This window comes from Trachemys scripta, chromosome 2 (assembly GCF_013100865.1).
Source record: "Trachemys scripta elegans isolate TJP31775 chromosome 2, CAS_Tse_1.0, whole genome shotgun sequence".
NCBI classification, from domain to species: Eukaryota; Metazoa; Chordata; order Testudines; family Emydidae; genus Trachemys; species Trachemys scripta.
Genome location: NC_048299.1, coordinates 45,986,997 through 46,007,879, shown reverse-complemented (window position 1 = coordinate 46,007,879; position 20,883 = coordinate 45,986,997). Strand labels below are relative to the sequence as shown.

Sequence of the window (20,883 nt, the reverse complement as noted above, 5' to 3'; positions counted from 1 at the left end):
GAATCATTAATTTTCCCCCAAAAAAGTTTTGGCTGTAAAATTTCCATAGCTCTAGTTAAAAGTACAAAAGCTTGCCCTGGTTGATATTGACCAAAAAATGGTTATTTGGTACCTATCTGTCTTTGACAGTTTTTCAGAGAGTTTATTTTATGCTCATTGACCGCTGCTGTTATTTGGTAGCTATTCAGTGACTTAAATAAAATTAATTGGTGGTCTCAGTCAAGTTCATATAACAAATTGTACCATTTTGGGGTAGTCACAGCATTGGTCAATGAGCATTTTCTGTGATTTGGTCTTTAACATTAATTAAGACAATGGAATACCTTACATGAAGAAGTCTTTGGAAAAATAAATGGAGTTGTGAGATTTCATATAATTTGAAAGGCTGTGCTCTGTAGTGTTGCTTTTTCTGATTTATGATTGGTTAAAGTTCTTTTCATTTTCCACAGACATTTGTTAATTGGTTATGTAATTGTCTTTTTTTTTTTTTTTGGTATCAGGTTGATAAAACAAAACAAGTTTCCACCTATCAGGAAGTGATCCGAGGAGAGGGAATATTACCTGATGGTGGAGAATATAAACCACCGTCTGATACACTGAAAAGCAGAGACTATTACTCGGATTTCCTAATTACACTGGCAGTGCCCTCGGCAGTAGCACTGGTGCTTTTTCTAATACTTGCTTATATCATGTGCTGCCGACGGGAAGGAGTGTGAGTACTTTAAAACACTAATTAGTAATTGTAGATTTTTCTGAGATTGTAATCCATATGAAAGCATTCTGTAGAAGAGTATCATTCAGTTCATAAAAATACTTTTTAAACAGACCAGCAGAAATATTTAATATATATTGTACAGTTTTCCATCTAAACATGCATTAAAATTATTGGTAATCTCCAAGAGAATAGATTTAGGGACTGTAGTTCTATTCAAAATGGTTAAATTGTCTATGCACAAAAAAAATAAAATAAAAATAAAAGACCCACCAATTCAGGACAGTTATTTAATTTGACTAAAATTTTCATTCACTGAACATTAATTTTAAAGATCCTAACACTAATAAAATAAATATTGCCAGGGACGTAAATTGAATTTAGGGTTATAAAAGCCAAACATATGAAACAAAAGCAGCAAGTAACGTAGTTTCTTCCATCTCTTACACGTACCCTGATTTCAGTTTGTCATAGAATTTATTTTAGCCAGAAGCCTTTTCCTTAACTTGCATTTTCATTCACTTGTGTGTGGGTGTGGTTGTCTGTCTGTCATCAGTATCAACAGCTCTATACGTGTGCTCATCCAGTTCTTATCATTAACCTGGTGGCAAATGCTATCAACTTGATTTGGTGGTAACAGTGTCAGCATTTCCACATCATGTACTTTTTCCATCAGCAGATAGATTTAATGTTCCAACTATCAATGCTATTATTTAATTCATAAATTTTGTTTTGTTTTTAGGGAAAAGAGAAACATGCAAACACCAGAGTAAGTGTCTTCTTTCCTGTTATTTTTCTTTCTCATTTAATTTTCATTTCTCAGTAGCTTGTCATGCTTCATACATGTGTCATGCTCTTCTCTCACTCTCCTTGATTCACAGTCTAATTCATATATGTGAAAGCTGCTATAAAACAGAGAGGTGTGGCAAGGCTAGCAGGTCAGAATAAAAAGGGTTTGTAATTAATAAAGATCAGTTTAATGTAAAATCATTTAGAGTAATAATAGTATTATGTAATTAATGTTCATGCATATGTGACTCCCAATCTACATTTTTACAAGGCAATGGACAGATGAAAGAACTTTCATGAAAGGTATCCCGTGCCTACATAATATTCTGCCATAAAATTGAAGCTTCTGTGAGTATTTAGGAATCCACCACAAGAAATAACAATATAAAAGTTACCAAAACTTTTATTTTTACAGCAGTAAATAAATGGAATATTAACATTATATTGCATAGTCTAAGATATTTTAGAAAAATACTACTTCACACAGCAGTCTGATAGAACAAGTCTTGTTTTCAAAATTAAATAACTTAAATATTTGTTTTATACTGAAGCTCTACTATAATTGTTCTACTGATAGTCTGTAGTGTGCATCAAAGTCCTTGTATTTTAAAGAAAAAACAATTTTAAATGGTTTTACAAAACTATCCATATTCTTAAACCCTTTTTAAGAAAAATATTTATTTTATTTCCTTTTAACATAGCATCCAGTTGGTCCACCACAGTGCTATACAGAAATCCACCAAAGAGCTTCGTGAGATGTCCAAAAATAGAGAGATAGCATGGCCTCTTTCAACACTTCCTGTGTTTCACCCAGTTACTGGTGAGATTGTACCACCTCTTCACACAGACAGCTATGATAATACTAGCATGCCACTAATGCAAACACAGCAGTAAGTATCAATTTAGATCTTTAATGCCTATAATGATTATGCTATACAATTTAGCAGTGGCAGCCAATGTTATTTCTCTGAATATATTAATTTACTATGTAAGTCCATAGTTAAATTTGCTTTGAAATTTGCATTTAAAGCAGAAATGAAATCTTAGTTTCACTAAGATGAACCAACAGAACTATGCAGATACATCAGCTACTTCCATTGTTGTCAGCCTCCCTCCCAGACTAGAGGAAAAATATCACTGAAAACCAGAAATGATCATTACCATTCTTCAAAACTTAGCTTGTCAAAAAATTTAATCTTGCTCTGTCCCTGATGCGCCTATGGTGTTCTAGACATATCTCTGCTGAGTCAAGGTGGAAGGTTGGACTCTGGGAAAGAGATGTGGCTGTAGAAAGAGTGACTAGGGATGTGAGGCAGTAGCCTGAAAGTGGGGCTTGAAGGATCAGGGTTTATACCCTGGTTCACTGAGGCAACAATGCTGGGGGAGGCAGGTGCCTTTTCACAAAGGCATATCATAGGCTTCCCACAGCATTACTGCCTGGGTCCATTGGAGAGTAGAAGCAGTAATACAGAGGGAGCTCTTTAAGTATTGATACCTTGATGCAGAAACACTACATTCTCTCAGCCTCCTTACACAGTTTTGTTCCCCCACCAAAAACCTTTTCACCCCCACATATCCCCAGTCACCACCTTTGCTCCCCTTCTTCCTTAATCAACCTCTTTGCTCCTCAGATATTCTGACGCTTCTTCCAATTCCTCATAATGCACCATACAGCAGCTCTATAGGAAACCAAGGAAAGGTGAAGGGCCATGAAGCAGTCGGATGAGGATGCAGGGAAATGAATAGGGAATATAGGGGCACACAGCAGAGGCGTGTTGGGAGAGGATTGGAAAAAAGTGGGACTTCAAGCTGCAAGAACCATTGATCATAGGAATGGGGAAGAAAAAGCAGTATAAGTTGTTAAGAGTATAGCTGCTCCTTCCCAAAAGCCCCTCCTAGCTCGTCTGCTGTTTTCCTCGTGCTCTCCACTATAACCTTGTTACCCCTTCTTCCCCATGTGCTTCTTTCCCCATATCCTCATTCACATGCACATCCTGAGGCCCCCCCTATAGCTCCATTATTGCTCACAAATTTCTTCCAAGTTGCTCCTCCACAATGTTGCTCCCCCAGGCCTCCACCTTAAGCCAGCCCTATGCCCCCCACAGCTCTGTGCGGACCAGCAATACAGGAGGGAGAACATATTGTGGAGGGGACAGTGGGAACAGGTTTGTACAGGTTGACATAGGTGAGGGCAAGTCTGCAGGTTTTAGCACAGGAAATGGGGCTGTGAAATACCCCCACCAAAAAGTTTAATCAGCTTTGGTTTAAGGTTAGCAGTCTGCATATTCCATCACTGAAAGCTGTAAAAAGCAAAGAAATAAGCTGGCAGTTAAGTCATTTAGTAGGCCTTCCACACTCCACTCTAGAGCTGGCCAGAAAATTCTCATGAAAAATTTCACATTTTGGGGTGGAAAAAACCCATCCCAAATTGGGACAGAAATTTAATGGGAAGGGAGTTCCAGAAAAATTCTGTTTCAAGAGAACCAAAACAGAATAATTAGGATTGCTGGCTACAAGCTGAGAAGGCACTTGTAAGTGAAACTGAGTTGTCATTTTAATTTTCTGTCAGGAATTTTTTTTTTTGGCAAAAATTTGATTATGCAAAAAGGGCATTATCTGTTGAAAAATTCCTGATCAACACTACTTCACTCGTCAATTCCCCTTCTTAACCTGTATCTACCTCTCCTCCAGTATCCTCAGTCCAAATATTTCTACCATTAAATTTTGTCTAGGATGATAAGCAGTGTGGCCAACTCTTGCAATATGGTGTGTTTCTTAAAGCCCTTACCTGTGGGAAGCATGTGATTAGCTGAGCATCTCAGCTTTAGTTTTTACTTAAAATGTGTAGGCCTTATGGTTGCAAAGAGAAGCTTGAAAACATTATCTAAGTGCACCCTAAAGGCTCAAAAACCAGTAGCTAAGTAAATGTTGGGTTCTTTTTGTTTTATAAAAAACATGATTGTTTTGGGGCCTGACTCATAATTTATAAATGCTTGGCAATACTATGATATTAGAAATAGAACACTGCAATAATTAGAGAAAATCTATTTTTTCTCTAGTTCTCCAAAGAAAATATTAATGTTTACATTAGAACTACTTTTGTTGACCTTTCCAATTTCTTTGAGTGTTGGAAATCTCAGTAATAATATTGCGCTAGTGCAGGAAAACCAGAAAGTGAAATTGAAGTTTCACTATCCAAACTGAATGAAATACAAAAAGTAAATAAAACAACACAAATAGTAATAAAAATAATCTTATAATTAGTAACACAAAGAGCTTTTTAAAACATTGTGTATTATTTTTTATCTCGACAGTGTCTCTTTACTGTCATTGCATTAGAGTATAAGATTTTCATTTTAAAGAAGAATTATATGTAGCAGGTTAGGGCCAGAGTAAGGACTACCTCTGATTCGTATTTCATATAGGACACATAGTTCTTAACTGAATGTCACTTTAGTAATGTAATCTTGTTTCATATCTACACTGTATAAATATTAAGACATATTTTGGATACCAACATCATAATAGTGGATTAAATAGAAGGGATTAAAATTCTTTCCAGAGTTACTCAGGCAACATTGTTGCAGTCTTGTCTCAACCTGTACTTTTAAATAGATATCTCAGTAAAAATACATTAGAGAATATGAAATAAATTGGTTTAGAAAAATGTTTTTCTGCTTTCCTCTGCTCAAACATGCTTACTCCCGCCCTTTGCAGTCATTTTCAGTTGTTTTTCCTCTGAAGTCAATGGAAACAAAACAAAAGATAGCCACTACTGTTGAAGTTTCACAAAAACATTTTCCCATATGCCCTCTGCTGGCTCATCGTCAGCAGTTAATTGACATTTTTAAGAGCAAGAAGCATTCCTATTTGTGCTTTTAAATAAATAATTTTTGTTTTTTTGCTGTAATTAATGGATTTAAACATCAAATTCACCTTCATTGATTGGCTTCTGTTTCAGTTATAAAGATGTAATGGAGAATAGGACAAAATTAGTAGGGAACATACAGTAACAATCTGCTAATGCCCAAATGTGGGGTAGTAATCTAATGTGAAGGACACAATAACATTGTTAATGCAGGAAACAAAATATGATGGAGTTAATTTCTTCAGCATACATAACATATTTAGTAAACCTCTAGTTTAAAATTAGGGCTGCCCCCCATGATTTTTTGAAAGGTCTGTTATATTTCCAAATCTGAGAGCATTATAAACAAAGGCAAAGAAACTGCTTATCTTATCTTTATGTGGGGGAAAATCAATCCAAGAAAGAATCTGCCATTAATAAGGAAGATGTTGGAGATGAGAAGAATGTGTATGCCCAGCTAGTCCATCTTCCTGCCAAAAAGAGGTTGTTTCTTAAAGTGCTTTCATCAGTCTTTATGGGCCAAATTGTGATATCTTTATTCAAGTTGTGTAGTAGCTTACTCCTCTAACTGATTTCGGTGTGACTACTCACCAAATAAGGTATTAATCAATCTGAATAAGACCCTAAATGTCTCATATAATGGGGAATCCTGCACCTTTCTTGGGCATTTATTCCACAGTCTCACACATCTCTGTTTGATAACTTTTCCTACCATTTAGCTATTGCTCCAGTTATTTTCCTTATATCCCCATTTACCACTCTAACCACTCTCCCTTGTTCAGATCTTACAAATATTTTAGACAGCAATGCTATCCCCCATCTATTTAGTTCCTTTCCTTTTTCCTCATTATTCAATGCCTCTGCAGCCCCCTAATTTTACTTATTGCTTTTCTCTGATATCCCTCCCACTTATCTGTCTTTTGGTATTGAGGTACTGAGAACTAAACACAGCATTTTAGGTGTGGTTCCACAATGCAATGGGAATTGAAGGTTGTCCATTCCTCACATTATTGAGTCTACTAAGAGGGACTATCATGTCCCTGCTCCATGACATAGCTCCCTTCCATGAAAGCACTTTTTGTCTCTGGGGAATATTATTATTTATATTATGGTAATACCCACAGCCCATAATCAGGATTGTAGCCCATTTGTTCCAGATATAAACACATGCTGAGGAAAAGTGAAAATGCAAGAGGCCATTATCAGGCTGTGTTATCCTTGTAGGCAAATAGCAAATTTAAAACAGTGTCTTTTTTACAATTGTTATCTCCTGCCCCACATGACAGATAATAATTTTTCAAATTGATTCTTACTTTGTGACCACATTTCTGACCTTTTTACATTTCTTTGTATTGCTCAGTCTTCATGATGTTCACCTCACAATTTGGCATGTCTCACTGAGGAACATCTCCCCATCTAGCTCCTTGTTACAAGGACTATCTCTCCCTATAGATTTGTACAACACTAGCATATTTTAGTTGTTATTGTAATAAAATTAATACAGTACTAGTGACAATACTAAGGGGCCAATCCTGCAATTCACTGCTCTGCCCTCTTGAAGCCCTGATGGCTTCAATGGGGGTTCTTTGCATATGTAGCAGCATGCCTGTATGTAGTGAATTATAGGAGCAGAACCAAAGTCCGTATCAACTTCAACATGATAGTCTCTTTACTTCCTCTCCCAGATTATGTATTGTTATCTCTTTTGATCCAGGCAGCTAGTCCATTTTCAAGGTCTGGTGGGTTGTTTCCATCTGGTGGAGAAATTGATAATGGAATCAGATATTTCTTTGATACAATCTTATTTATTTACAAAAAATGCACACTAAATCCCATTTCCCTGAACACAGTAGGAACCAAACAACAGGAGGTAGTTTCTTTGCTTACAGTTCCAGGCCTGCCTTTCCAGCCAGCACTCTGCTCAAAAATCTCTCTCTCTCCTTTTTCTCTCAGGACCATGCTTCCAGTGCTCCTGTGGCTTCTTCTGGTGGTAGACACAAACACCTTCACCAAACAATACCCAGGCCACACACCCCTCACTTGTTTGCATTCATTCTGCAGCAAAACCCCTCCATCTACATAGCTCAGATTCCACTGCTCTACAGCCAAAATGCTTCTGAAATAAATGTAGTCAAACTTTACTAATTCTGGGTCACTGAGAACGAAAATGATGCTTAAAATTGTTGATCGGCTCTAGTTTTCAAGATATGCTATTGGGTCAGTATATACGACCCTTGACTTGGGAATGGCGGAGGATAAGTGAGTTATAAAGGGAAGGGATCTCAATTTAAACCAGAAATGACTAAAATACATCTTTGACTGGATCTAGGAATAAATCTATGACTGGGTTTGGACAGTACTTGCTTTTTAGGCAAAACAATGAATGATGCAATCTGAAGCTGGTATTGCGTCATACATGATATGAATTGCATCATGTTATTCCTAGAAGTCATGGATGATGCAATCATAACGAAGCTTACATCACTCTGCTGAACAAATTGCCCTATATCAGCTCTAGAAATCATACAGTGTCGTGCTCTCTTATTTGTCAGTGTTTGATTTTGCAAAGGGACACATTTCTGTTTAGCCAAAGTGAGCAGAGATGCCTCGTACTTGTGTGAACAGTGCAGATAACTTCTGCTATGTTTGTGGTGAAGTGACTTTTGCATCACAAAAGCGCAGTATAACCACTATGGTTAAGAAAGCCTATCACCTTTAATTTGGCTGCAAAATTGGAGATCAGGACAAGAGGTGGGCCCCACACATATGCTGCAACACTTGTGCAACAAATCTTCGCCAGTGGTTGAACAGGAAAAGGAAATCTATGCCTTTTGCAGTGCCAATGATTTGGAGAGGGCCAACAGATTATACCAGCAATTGTTACTTCTGCATGGTGCCTCCAGTTGGGAAAGGTGTGTCAAAGAAGAAAAAGTGGACTGTGCATTATCCAAACATTCCATCAGCTATACGCCCAGTACTCCACGGAGAAGGACTGCCGGTTCCTGATGCACCAGAATCATTCTCACTTGAGTCAGACGAGGAAGAGGAAGAGGATGAAACTTCTGGTCCTGAACCATCAATGTCACAGGACCCACATTTTCTCCCATCCTCCTCCTCTGAACCGAATGACCTTGTCATGGATTTGGAACTACCCAAGAGTAAGGCAGAGCTGTTGGGCTCCAGACTACAGCAGTGGAGTCTCCTGGCAGGTGATGTTAGGGTTTCCATGTTCCGTGACCGTCAAAAGGATCTTGTCCCATTCTTCTTCATGGAAGGTGATCTTGTAGCCTGCAACAACATCGATGGTGTGATGGCAGCCCTCAACATCGTTCACGATCCAGATGAGTGGAGACTGTTCATTGATTCATCGAAGACGAGTCTTAAAGTTGTTTTACTGCATAATGGCAATGTTTTTCCATCAATTCCAGTTGGACATGCAGTCCATATGAAGGAAACCTATGACAACATGAAACAACTTTTGAGGTGCATAAACTATGACCAACATCAGTGGCAGCTTTGTGGCGATTTGAAGGTTATTGCTCTCTTGCTTGGTCTGCAGACTGGATACACAAAGTACTGCTGTTTTCTCTGCGAATGGGATAGTCGTGCAAGAGATTCCCACTACATCAAGAAAGATTGGCCACTCCGACAGTCATTGGAGCCTGGGAGGAAAAGTGTTCAGCATCCACCACTTGTTGAATCAAGGAAGATTTTGTTACCACCCTTACACATCAAGCTGGGTCTGATGAAGAACTTTGTCAAGGCCATTGACAAAACACAAGCAACTTTCAAGTACCTCCGTGGAAAATTTCCAAGGTTAAGTGAAGCTAAGATAAAGGAAGGTGTCTTTGTTAGTCCTCAGATTCGTGAACTTCTTTGAGATGATGCATTTGACCATGCACTGCGTGGCAAGGAAAAGACGGCATGGAAAGCCTTCCAGTTAGTGGCAATAAATGTTCACGGACACAACAAGGCAGACAACTACAGGTTGTTGGTGGAAAACCTCCTCAAGGCATACAAAAGCCTTGGTTGCAACATGTCACTAAAGATACATTTTTTGCACTCTCATCTAGATTTTTTTCCACCGAACTGTGGAGCAGTGAGCGACAAACACAGCGAGCGATTTCACCAGGACATTGCAACAATGGAAAAATGCTATCAGGGCAAATGGAGCCCATCAATGCTTGCAGACTATTGCTGGACAGTGACAAGAGATGCTCCATTTAATGAATACAAGAGACAAGCCAAGAAGCGCCGAGTAGACCCTGAATAGGACTAAACTATGTACAGAATAGTTTTTTGCCTTTTGTTTCATAATCAATTTTATTTATATAACCCTTTAGCTGATTTTTAAAGTGTTATATAAACAGGACAGGTGAAATATTATCATGTAAAGCAACCATAAACACATGAAAAGACCTAGGTTTACAATTTATGATTAAAACTCTACTATCTACACAATATACATAAACATAAAATGTAAAAACTTAAATATCTTAGACATAGTAGCCAATCAGTTGTTTTAATTGTCATATTTGAATTCAGCACATCAAAATACATGATAAATAGCACATTTTATCTCTGAAGCAGATGACTTCTCAAAAATTGTAGACCAGTGTTCTCTGACTGCCTTATTTGTGGCCTGTGTTTTGGATGGTGGCTCCTATTGTTTCAGCTATTTTGCTTTAATAAGGACCTTAACTGTTTCTTACATTTATCCTGAATGAAGGGAGTCTCTCACACCCATCAGCTTCAATGAGGTTTCATTCTCTGTCATAAGTGTTCTATATGGAAACAAGAACTACACTTTTAATTACTCTAAATTAGTAAAACAAGCAATGTGGATGCTTTGTAAAAATTTAATTTACATCTGAAATGTATTTATAAAATTGGATACAAGTAAAGAATGTAAAAAAGATGGAGGTTGTAACATTGTCATGCTGTCCTATATTTCTGAGTGAAGGTTGCTGTGGTTTTCCCATAAAACTTAATATTGTATATGATAAATATCAATTGAATATGTACATTCTTGCTAGTTACATTGAGAATGTTGTTTTATTTTTTACTACAGTGAGGGGAAGTTCCTTCAAGAAAGGACACAACATATTTTCTAGAAGAGACTATGTCAGGAATACAATGTTGTCACAGCATAATGGGCTCCTGCTGATAGATGAATGCTAAGGAGATACCAAGGCTTTGCCTCAGTGTTTGTTTTTAAAGCAGGAAGCATTCATACTTTCACAATACTCTAGTACCAAAACAGTTTGTTCCCATTATACTAAGTGACTGATGGAAATGTTTATAGTGACTGATGGATTTTGTGCAGTGAAATTATTCTACCATTATTGGAAAACTGTATCCCTATTTGCTTTTTGATATAGTCAGTCAGAAAACAGCTCATCTGTTAAAAAAAACTTTTAAGATACTGTATTTTATATGTAAGATGGTTTCTGCACCTAAGTTTTTGTCTTGTAGTTTTACAATTAGGCATGCAGAAATTGTGTGGATTTGATTTAGTATACTGAAAATATTAATCGCAAATATATATGGCATGTCCAATGCTAGATATACCCTAGCTTCTGCTGACAAACAGAGTGTTCTCACTTCTTCCTTACCTGGCACAAAATGTGGCTGCTTACAATAGACCTCAATTAACAGACCAATTAGGGTTTGCATAGTTTGTCCAAGCTTATGTGGCCTTTCCTGTATTTTGAAGGGCAGCTTCTTCTGCACATAAAGTAGCAAGTTGTTAAATTAAAACATATTTAGTTCCGTATTTTGATAAGCACTATCTGTATCATTCCATTTGCTTTTCTAACTAGTATAATCAGAAATTAGAACTGATTAGTTAAGTACATTTATATCAGCATCTAATGAATTGAAAACAACTGAAGTGGGGTGGTGAAAGTATATTTATGCCCCATATGTTGTGTTAGCCATTTTTAAGGAGTTGCCTCTATCCGTGAGAGGATACTTCCCTGCCTAACTTTATGGACCTAGACCTTGGTCTTTCAAATGCTTATGCACGTGTTTAATTTTACTCAGATGAATAGTTGCTTTGACTTTAGTGGGATTATTCATGTGAGTAAAGTTAAGCATGTGTATTGGTGTTTTCATGACTGGGGCTCTGGTGTTTTAAATTTTAGACACCAATTATTTTACCTACAAATTTGCGTGGGGCTCTTAGCGCCTTGAGCACAAGCCCACCAATTATGTTAGCCTACGATAGCGGTTCTAATTTAACAAAAGGGTAACAAGGTTGTGGCCTGCCCTAAAGGAATTGCCAGGGTGTTACCAGGGGGCCTGTCTCCGACCTGCAGAGGGCTCCCTAGAGCAAGCTAGTTTAGCTAACCCCTGAAAGGGCAGGGATACAGCCTTCCGCTCAAGGATTGACCCACACAAGTACAAATTCTTCAAAAACAAAAGATTTATTTATTTAACAGAAATAAAAAAAATAAAGAGAGTTTAATAAAGCAAGAAAAGATAACAGGACTTAATAAAACACAATAGAATTACATTTAAGAATTATACAATAAAGCAGTGCAACAAAATAAAATACACAGGAGACTTAGTCTATGTAGCATTTAAAATGTAATAGGCATATAGGGACCCTGCATACAAAAAGGCTTTAGTCTTAGTGTTAAAATCTAATACCGTACTTAATACAATGTAGTATACGCGACCTCTATATACACACATGAGAAACCATTATCATATTCACAGATTAAAAAGAAAACATTTATTAAACACTAACATTACTACTTAACACTAAACATTTAACATCTAACATTTAATATCTAATCATTTAATATTTAACATCCTGTGAGCGGTGATCAGCCAGTCACAAAATGGCAGGGGAGATCTCATTCAGAAGCACAGGCATCCAGCTTTGACAGACAAACCCAAAAACCCTTTAACAGGAGTTGGTAAAATCAGACTTACACTCTATCTTCTTAATTCCCTCTGACTCGTCTCAGGGGCCCTTCTGCTCTGTCAGTATCTGGAGATGATGGTGGCAGCACCTGGAGATGATGGTTGCTGCTGCTGCAGGCTTAGTGGCAGCTGCTGGCTATTGCTGCCAATTGCACTGCTATGAAAGTCGTTGCCAGGGTGACCTTTAGAATGCTGCTGCTGTTTTTCCGGGTAACTGTTTTCTGGAATCTTCTTAAGATGCTGCTGCAGTTGTCTTAGCTGCTGCTGTTGTTCTGGTTGCTGCTTGAGGCTTCTGATCTTCACAAGCCCCAAAACCCCCACATTTTCAGCCTGCTAGCTGTTGGCCTTATATACTAGTTGCTCTCTCAAGGTCAGCTCATCTCAGCTAATCAGCTTCTAGCTTTTCTAGCTCCTCCCCATTATGTCATACCTATTTTTAGATACAGAGCTCTTCCCCCAATGCCATCTTGGGTAGAGCTCCTTCCCCTGAGTTGCTGGAAACTTCTGGAATTTTCCACTCTCTAAATTTATATATTAATTTCTACTTATCTAAAGCCTAAATCTTAGAACTAATTACTGTTTTATGCAAATCAAAGTGTCCTGATACTGTCACCACCTTAATTATGTAAATTGGGAGAAGTGAATTTTACAGTGTTTTTAAACCCCCTCTGAGGTTTTTTCCTGCCGGTTTCTATCAAGGTGTTTCAAGGTTTTTCAAAACAGCTAAAAGCAAAATTTCTTGTTACACTGGAGCCAAGGATAAATGCTTTTTTTTCTCCTTTTAGTTATAAATGAAATAAATAAATGCAGCTTTAATTGCCTCACCTGCACTCTGACCACTAATCCACATCTCCTAAGACTACTTCTAACAAGGGCTGTCAAGTGATTAAAAAAATGAATCACGATTAATCACGCTGTTAAACAATAATAGAATACCATTTATTTAGATGTTTTTGGATGTTTTCTACCAATAACAACACACAATACAACGTGTACAGTACTCAGTTTATATTTATTTTTGATAAATATTTGCACTGTAAAAAACAAAAGAAATAATTTTTAAATTCCCCTATTGCAAGTACCGTAGCGCAATCTCTTTATAATGAAAGTTGAATTTACAAATCTAGAATTATGTAAAAAAAACCTGCATTCAAAAATAAAACAATGTAAAACTTTAGCGCCTACAAGTCCACTCAATCCTACTTCTTGTTCAGCCAGTTGCTCAGAGAAACAAGTTTGTTTATTTATATTTTCAGGAGATAATTCTGCTCGCTTCTTGTTTACAATGGCACCCGAAAGTGAGAACAGACGCTCATATGGCACTGTTGTAGCCAGCGTCACGAGATATTTATGTGCCAAATGTTCTAAAGATTCATAAGTCCCTTCATACTTCAATCCCCATTCCAGAGGACATGCATCCATGCTGATGATGGGTTCTGCTCGATGACAATCCAAAGCAGTGTGGACAATGCATGTTCATTTTCATCATCTGAGTCAGATGCCACCAGCAGAAGATTGATTTTCTTTTTTGGTGATTCAGGTTCTGTAGTTTCTGCATCAGAGTGTTGCTCTTTTAAGACTTCTGAAAGCATGTTCCACACCTAGTCCCTCTCCGATTTTGGAAGGCACTTCAAATTCTTAAACCTTGGGTCAGATGCTGTAGCTATCTTTAGAAATCTCACATTGGTACCGTCTTTGCGTTTTGTCAAATCTGCAGTGAAAGTGTTCTTAAAATGAACAACATGTGCTGGGTAATCATCCGAGACTGATATAACATGAAATATATGGCAGAATGCAGGTAAAACAGAGCTGGAGACATACAATTCTCCCCCAAAGAGTTCAGTCACAAATTTAATTAATACATTTTTTTTAACGAGTATCACCAGCATGGAAGCATGTGCTCTGGAATGGTGGCCGAAGCATGAAGGGGCATATGAATGTTTAGCACATCTGGCATGTAAATACATTACAATGCCGGCTACAAAAGTACGAATGCCTTCTTCTCACTTACAGGTGACAATGCTGCCTGCTTATTATTTACAATATCTCCCGTAAATGTAAACAAACTTGTTTGTCTTTGCAATTGGCTGAACAAGGAGGAGGACTGAGTGGACTTGTAGGATCTAAAGTTTTACATTGGTTTGTTTTTGAGTGCAGTTATGTAACAAAAAAAAAATCTAAGTCTTTGTAAATTGCGCTTTCGTGATAAGATTGCACTACAGCACTCGTATGAGGTGAATTGAAAAATACTATTTCTTTTGTTTATCATTTTTAGAGTGCACATATTAGTAATCAAAACTAATAATATAAAGTGAGCACTTTACACTTTGTATTCTGTGTTGTAATTGAAATCAATATATTTGAAAATATAGAAATATTTAATAAATTTTACTTGGTATTCTATTGCTTAATTATGCGATTAAAACTGTGATTCATTTTTTGAATTAATTGCATGAGTTAACTGCAATTAATCGACAGCTCTACTACTTCTAACATTTAAAACCTCCTCAAGTAGCCACTTCAAAAAAAAAAAAAAATCCAAAAAGTAGTTTCTCTTTTCTTCCAAAATAAGAAATTTCCCTTATAGTTATACTGGTCTATCTTTACATTTCTGTATTTCAAGTGTCTACATTTTTAGAATTCAGTTTGCTTCACCTTCCTTCTGTTGTGCTACATTTTTCACTTAGTAATTTATTATTTGAACATGGGTTACATAATGAGAATCATACGGTACTACCATGCTTTAGCAATAATCTAGTTCCTTGCTCATGTTGAACTGCTTAGCCTTTTGGTCACTTGGTTTATCCACTTGGGGAAAAGTAGGTTATTGCCTCATAGAAGAATGATGTGTGTACAGTTTAAATACCATGATTGTATTCATAGATGTGCAGCGTACATAATATATAGATGTTTTAAAGATGTTAAATTATTATTTTTAGGAACCTGCCACATCAGACTCAGATTCCACAGCAGCAAACTGCAGGTCAGTATAAAAAAAAATGCTGAAAGATCAGGTGATAATGGGGAGCAATCAGCACCCAATACTTACTCAACCTTTGGCCTGTGGAAGCAATTTTGAAATGTAATAAGATGTTGCAAAATTATAGTTCCAGTTTTCATGGAGAAATCATTGGAAACGTTTGGCAGGGGGCAGCTTGAGAGTAGGCAAAAAGGTTACAATGCAAGTGGGGCTAGTAACACAGATCCAGTGAAGTTAAAACAGAGATCTTCTTACATAGACTAGCCTCTCTCACCCCAACAACTAGCCACATCTAATTTCTTCTTGCTACTGTCAAGGACAGTGAGTGATAAAGTAGCACTTTTATCTTGCTTTTACCAGATATAAACAATGGAGATCGGGGAATTTCTGGGCAGAACAATTAAATCCATGATGTAATTTCCATTGGCCTTAGTGAATGAATTCCATCTGTCTAGAGCGCAAAAATGTGAGGCATCAGCTGCTTATCTTCAGTTAGCATCTCTGATTTGAGAAAGAAACCTCATTTGTAGGAAAGAGGATAAGAATCATACTAGGAAACTATAGTGGCCAAAATGGGTGGGTTATTCAGTGGGTATGCTAGGGACAACCAAGTCTGAGATTGCTCATGGGAAGGAAAGTATCCACAACAGCAGAAACAAGAGTTATACGTATCATGATGTGTGTGCACCTCTTAGACAAAGGTTTGTCTTATATGTAAGAAACCCTTGTTTGGTGTTTTCATTCAAAATTCTTCTTCTTCATTACTGCTTTCGGGGATTAAAGGAGAATTTCGTATGACAACATTTCAAAGATTTGAGGCAAGTATATAATAGATGTTTATGCCCTTGTGTTTTTTAGTTATCTAAGAATTAAAAACACATGTATAAAATTTGATAATTCTGCACAATATCATTAAATGGTTTTTAATTATGTTTTCAGATAATTTTAAGAAAGTGGTAGGTGGCACAGTGGATCTCTGTCCTGAGGCTTATGGTTTAAATTTAGTGAAGCTCATCCCACAGAGAAAAGTGTGTTTTGGTCAGTTGTAAAAACACCACACAATTCAGCCTTAAAAACAAACAAACAAACAAACTATTTTCCACTCAAAAGAAACCAAGTTTTAGACAAGGTCAGATTGAAGTGCATAGTTCTAGACAGAAAAAACTTGCAGAGCATTCACTGTTCTTTTTGAGAGCATTTGAAAATGATGTGTCCCCCTTCTTCAATATTTTTTACTAGAAACAATACAGTGTTGCCATTTCACTGAAATGTAATGGCAGGTATTCTTTCCATAAAATGTTTTGGAATTATGAAAGTGCTGGGCACAGCAAATAGAAGGAATAGAAATAGTTACTGAAGTTGCTATTCTCACTGGGGATGTCAGTGTTCAAGGAGAAACCGGACTACCTGAAGCATCCATGTCCTCTGCACCTCGACGCTGAAAGCACTCTACGTGGCAACTTCTGCCACATAATTTAGATCTCTAGCAATTAAGGGTAAAATTTCTGTGAAATATTAGTAAATTATTAGTAAATATGAATGGTGATGAAAATCCCAGTTTTTGCTCATTTGAGGGGAAACAAAAGAGGTTTAGCAGCAGAAGGGGACAATACAATGGGAATGTAATCTGCCATCATGTCTCCTAGCTTATCTGATCAGAAAGGTGTTTCATTTTGCAATTCAGGTTCGAGGTTGTTGACAAGCTGTTATATGTCCCTTCCTTCCCTTTCCCCCAAATAAGAAGTGCTTGTTCTGACGTCTCCAAAGTTAGCTCTCACATGACTGTCTATTTGGGCCAGATGTTCTGGTGTGTTCCATCCTGCCTCTTTTAGGGAAATAGCCACATCAGGCTAGCTATAAGTTTTCCTATTGTGGAAGAACTGTCAGCTCATGTACCTAGCTCCTCTGCCACATCCTCCATCCAGCCCCAACATAGAGGCCACATTGGGGAGAAGGGCAGAGCTCAGTGCACTTCAGCTATCCCCAGCTTTTGTATGGTCCCTTAGGGATTGTTGCCAGGTGGCATAGGTTAGATTTCTGGGCTCATGTCTTTTTCCCATTGGGATTTCAGTCGACCCTGTAGTGCCGCAAAAAAAAAAAAAAAAAGGGATGCCCAGGACTTTAAATACATGCTCAATGCAAACAAAGGCATGAAATACAAAGCAGCACATTTGCCCCCTACCCCATAACAAAAAATTATATAAAAATACATTTTACAACCCTCCGTATGGTTAATCCTACACCTTTATCTTGTTTTCTGTAATACACTATTTTAGTAAAACTACCCAACAGTAAATAGAGAATGTTCTAGAAAAAGTGTAAAAACCCTTTCAAAAATGTATTTTCTATAACTTTGCATTGTCATAGCCATGTTGATCCCAAGATATTAGAGACACGAGGTGGGTGTGGTAATATCTTTTATTGGACCAACTTTTGTCTCTTTCACCAACAGGCTCTCCAGCTACACAGGGCTCTTCTTCATGTCAGATGTGAAGAGGAGCTGTATATAGCTCAAAATCTTCTCTCTCTCACCAACAGAAGTTGGTCCACTAAAAGATATTACTTTTCCTATAACCGTGAGCTCAGCTCCCTTTATACTAAGTTTCAGGTTGTTGCATTGTCTGAGAGGTAGCCAGTTTATATAAACAAAAATGAACTGTACAAAAATGTTCTTTGTAGCAGTTAGAGGTGCCTCAGAGATTAAATACCCCCATTTTCTACACAATTTGTAAAAAGGGGCTTTGGGTAGGTTCTTCAGCATAGGGACCAACATTCCCTCTAAATTTTCTTTGTTCTCAGTGAGCAACAAACTTCACTGAGCACTGTATTTTTGTCCTTGGGCAAGCCTACATTTAAAAAAAATTAAAATCTTCATACATTATATTGCATTGAAAAGTGGAAGGTATTTTTAGTGATATTTCAATAATACACATACATATGGGGGACACAGGCATACATACAAGTGATTTCAGTACCTATTAGCTTTCAAGAGTTTGAGAGTTAAAAACCACACAAAGAAACCCAGGAGAATCAGACTTTTAGAGTGCCCCTGCCTCCTCTACCCTGCTTCTTATCCCTCCCTGCTAGCTTGAGGCTTCTTGGGAGGAAGGGATTTAGGGTCTTTGCTTCTCTGCCCCCTGCCCCTTGCCACACTTCCAGGGACCCTGCGAGGGAGTTGCCATCACAGCCCAGAGCACATGAAATACACCCCCTACCTCAGCAGCAGAGGCACAGCCCTTCCCACTGCAGCGCACCACAGCTCCCTACCAGGCCAGTCTGCCAGGGCCTCATTTCAGTACTGGTAAGGACCAGCCTCTGTGCCCCAGGACAGGGCCATGAACAGGCTTCCCATCCCCCCTTTCCCATCCTACCTAAGCAGGAGTAGTAAGCAAGACATGAGAAGTCATTCTTCCACTCTACTCCATGCTAATTAGGCCTCAGCTGGAGTATTGTGTCCAGTTCTGAGCACCACATTTCAGGAAAGTTGTGGACAAAAAGTCCGGAGAAGAGCAACAAAAATGATTAAAGGTCTAGGACCTGTGAGGGACGATTGAAAAAATTGGGTTTGTTTAGTCTGGAAAAGAGGAGGAGGAGGAGGAGGAGGGAGAAAAATTGTTCTTCTTAACCTCGGAGGATAGGACAAAAAAGCAATGGGCTTAATTTGCAGCAAGGGAGGTTTAGGTTAGACATTAGGAAAAACTTCCTGTCAGGGTGGTTAAACACTGGAATAAATTGCATAGGGAGGTTGTGGAATCTCCATAATTGGAGATGGTTAAAAACAAGTTAGACAGACACCTGTCAGGGATGGTCTAGATAATATTTAGTCCTGCCATGAGTGCAGGAGATTGGACTAGATGACCTCTAGAGGTGCCTTCCAGTCCTATGATTCTAGAGGGATAGATTCACAGTCACATTGATTCTTCCCTACCCCTCTACCCAAAAATTCTTTGGTCTAGGAGATGGAAAGTATCTTCAAAGTGAGTGGATTTCAGATAGCGTGGTCATCCTTACATCAAAAAAAGAGTTGTTATTCACATCTACCATACTTGCTTAGTCCAAACAAGCTAAAAGCATAGACAGGCCTGTCTAAATACTGGAATTCTAAACAGGGAGACATATTTGGATTTGGATTCAGGTTTGGAAGAATCTGGGAAAAAAAAAAAAAGTCTGAAGTTGTCATACTTTACATCAAACATGGACAGTTGGGTGGCCATAGGCTTGAGTTGCTGACAGTTCTAATGCATACTTTGAGTTCTTGAGGCTTAGGGAAAGGATACGCAATTCCTATTTATAATGGTGACAATATAGTTCTGTATTCTAAGAGGGGCTGTAACCATTAATGGATTATATATTTTCTTATTTATTTACAGGTAAATGGTATCCCTGAAGAAAGAAAATTGACAGAAGCAATGAATTTGTAATCAGATAATGCAGTAATCATGTCTTATTTCCTTATTTGTGCAAATAATGCATGCGCTTTTCTGGTGTACAGTGTGCATGCCCACAGTATTAAGTACTTCAGTGCCAGATTGTACAATCATTTCCATTTAACTAGTGTATCGTATCTTTTTTGTACTTTGGACATTTTTGACAATTTGTAAAACACTGATAACTTTTTATATTTGTTACATTAAGGAAACTATCTTTAAAATAAACATATTAATAAATATCAAAGTTTCTTCTCACTGTCTTTATGATCAACTGAGAATTCTAAGGAAAAAGTGAGTTCTTTCAAAGTAACAGCCAGATTCAAAGATTTTTAGACTCATTTCTATAGAAATTTAGTTTTTTTAATGTTTGATTTAGAAAGAATTGATCTAGGAAATAGTGGAAAAATTAGCTCAAAAAATCAATGGATCTCTGCTAAGCCAGAAAGTCCTTAGCATTACCATTTGAGGAAGATGTGCTGACATTTTGTTGGTAGGATGGTACACTTGCCTTACCAGCATCACATCTTTGCGAATCTGAAATATAATCATGTCTGACATTTCTAAAGCACCTCCCACATGTGATGCATTATTCCTTCTCACTTTCATACTGGAGCAAGACTGAAGTTTGCGGGATATATTGAGGCTTTATTAAATCTAAAGTAGCATTTTTATTATCTAGACACACAGATATTCTAGTGAAAAGCACAATTATAAAAACCTAGATAGCTGTTTTAAAGAGGCTAAAATGTTGAAAAATTAGTTTCCACTACTCTACAATACTTTATCATCATTGTCAAGTTTATCAGTACACAGGTTTTGCAGGACAAAGTATTCAACAATCTGGCTATCCACTAATCCATGCATTTTAGAAGAACATAGATAATAGATCACAGCACGGAGAAATCCATTTCTTTAAACAAACCATGTTTAGTCCATGTCGTGCCAAAATTTAAGTATTTTTCTCTTGTATGTATGTATGTTTTTTAAACACAAAAATTAATCATTTTGGTGATGTATTTTCTAACGTAACAGTGTAGTTTAAGGCATAAATGGCTATTTTATATACTCAGTGTGCTGTCTTTTAAAAATAATTTTTTAACAAAACTTAAAAATTGTCAGAATACCAATACACAATACAACTCAGAGTAACTCAGTCTCTCAAATAATATTT

At 37.4% G+C, this 20,883-nt stretch overlaps 1 protein-coding gene across 13 annotated transcripts in view; it reads left to right on the top strand.

The window, feature by feature from the left end:
* The window catches only part of SGCE (sarcoglycan epsilon), a 56,202-nt gene extending 36,246 nt beyond the window's left edge, over positions 1–19,956 (top strand). For 9 of the 13 annotated variants that reach the window (XM_034760466.1, XM_034760476.1, XM_034760470.1 and 6 more), the window contains 6 exons: positions 501–712; positions 1,455–1,481; positions 2,203–2,391; positions 15,242–15,285; positions 16,066–16,100; positions 19,653–19,956. In XM_034760466.1, coding sequence (XP_034616357.1) covers positions 501–712; positions 1,455–1,481; positions 2,203–2,391; positions 15,242–15,285; positions 16,066–16,100; positions 19,653–19,703 — 558 coding nt within the window. In that variant the 3' untranslated portion in view covers positions 19,704–19,956. Of the gene's footprint in view, positions 1–500; positions 713–1,454; positions 1,482–1,593; positions 1,651–1,772; positions 1,850–2,202; positions 2,396–15,241; positions 15,286–16,065; positions 16,101–19,652 lie in introns of those variants that run through there. The other 4 variants (XM_034760463.1, XM_034760464.1, XM_034760468.1 and 1 more) reach the window with 4 other exon arrangements.
* The last annotated feature ends 927 nt before the right edge of the window (positions 19,957–20,883 follow it).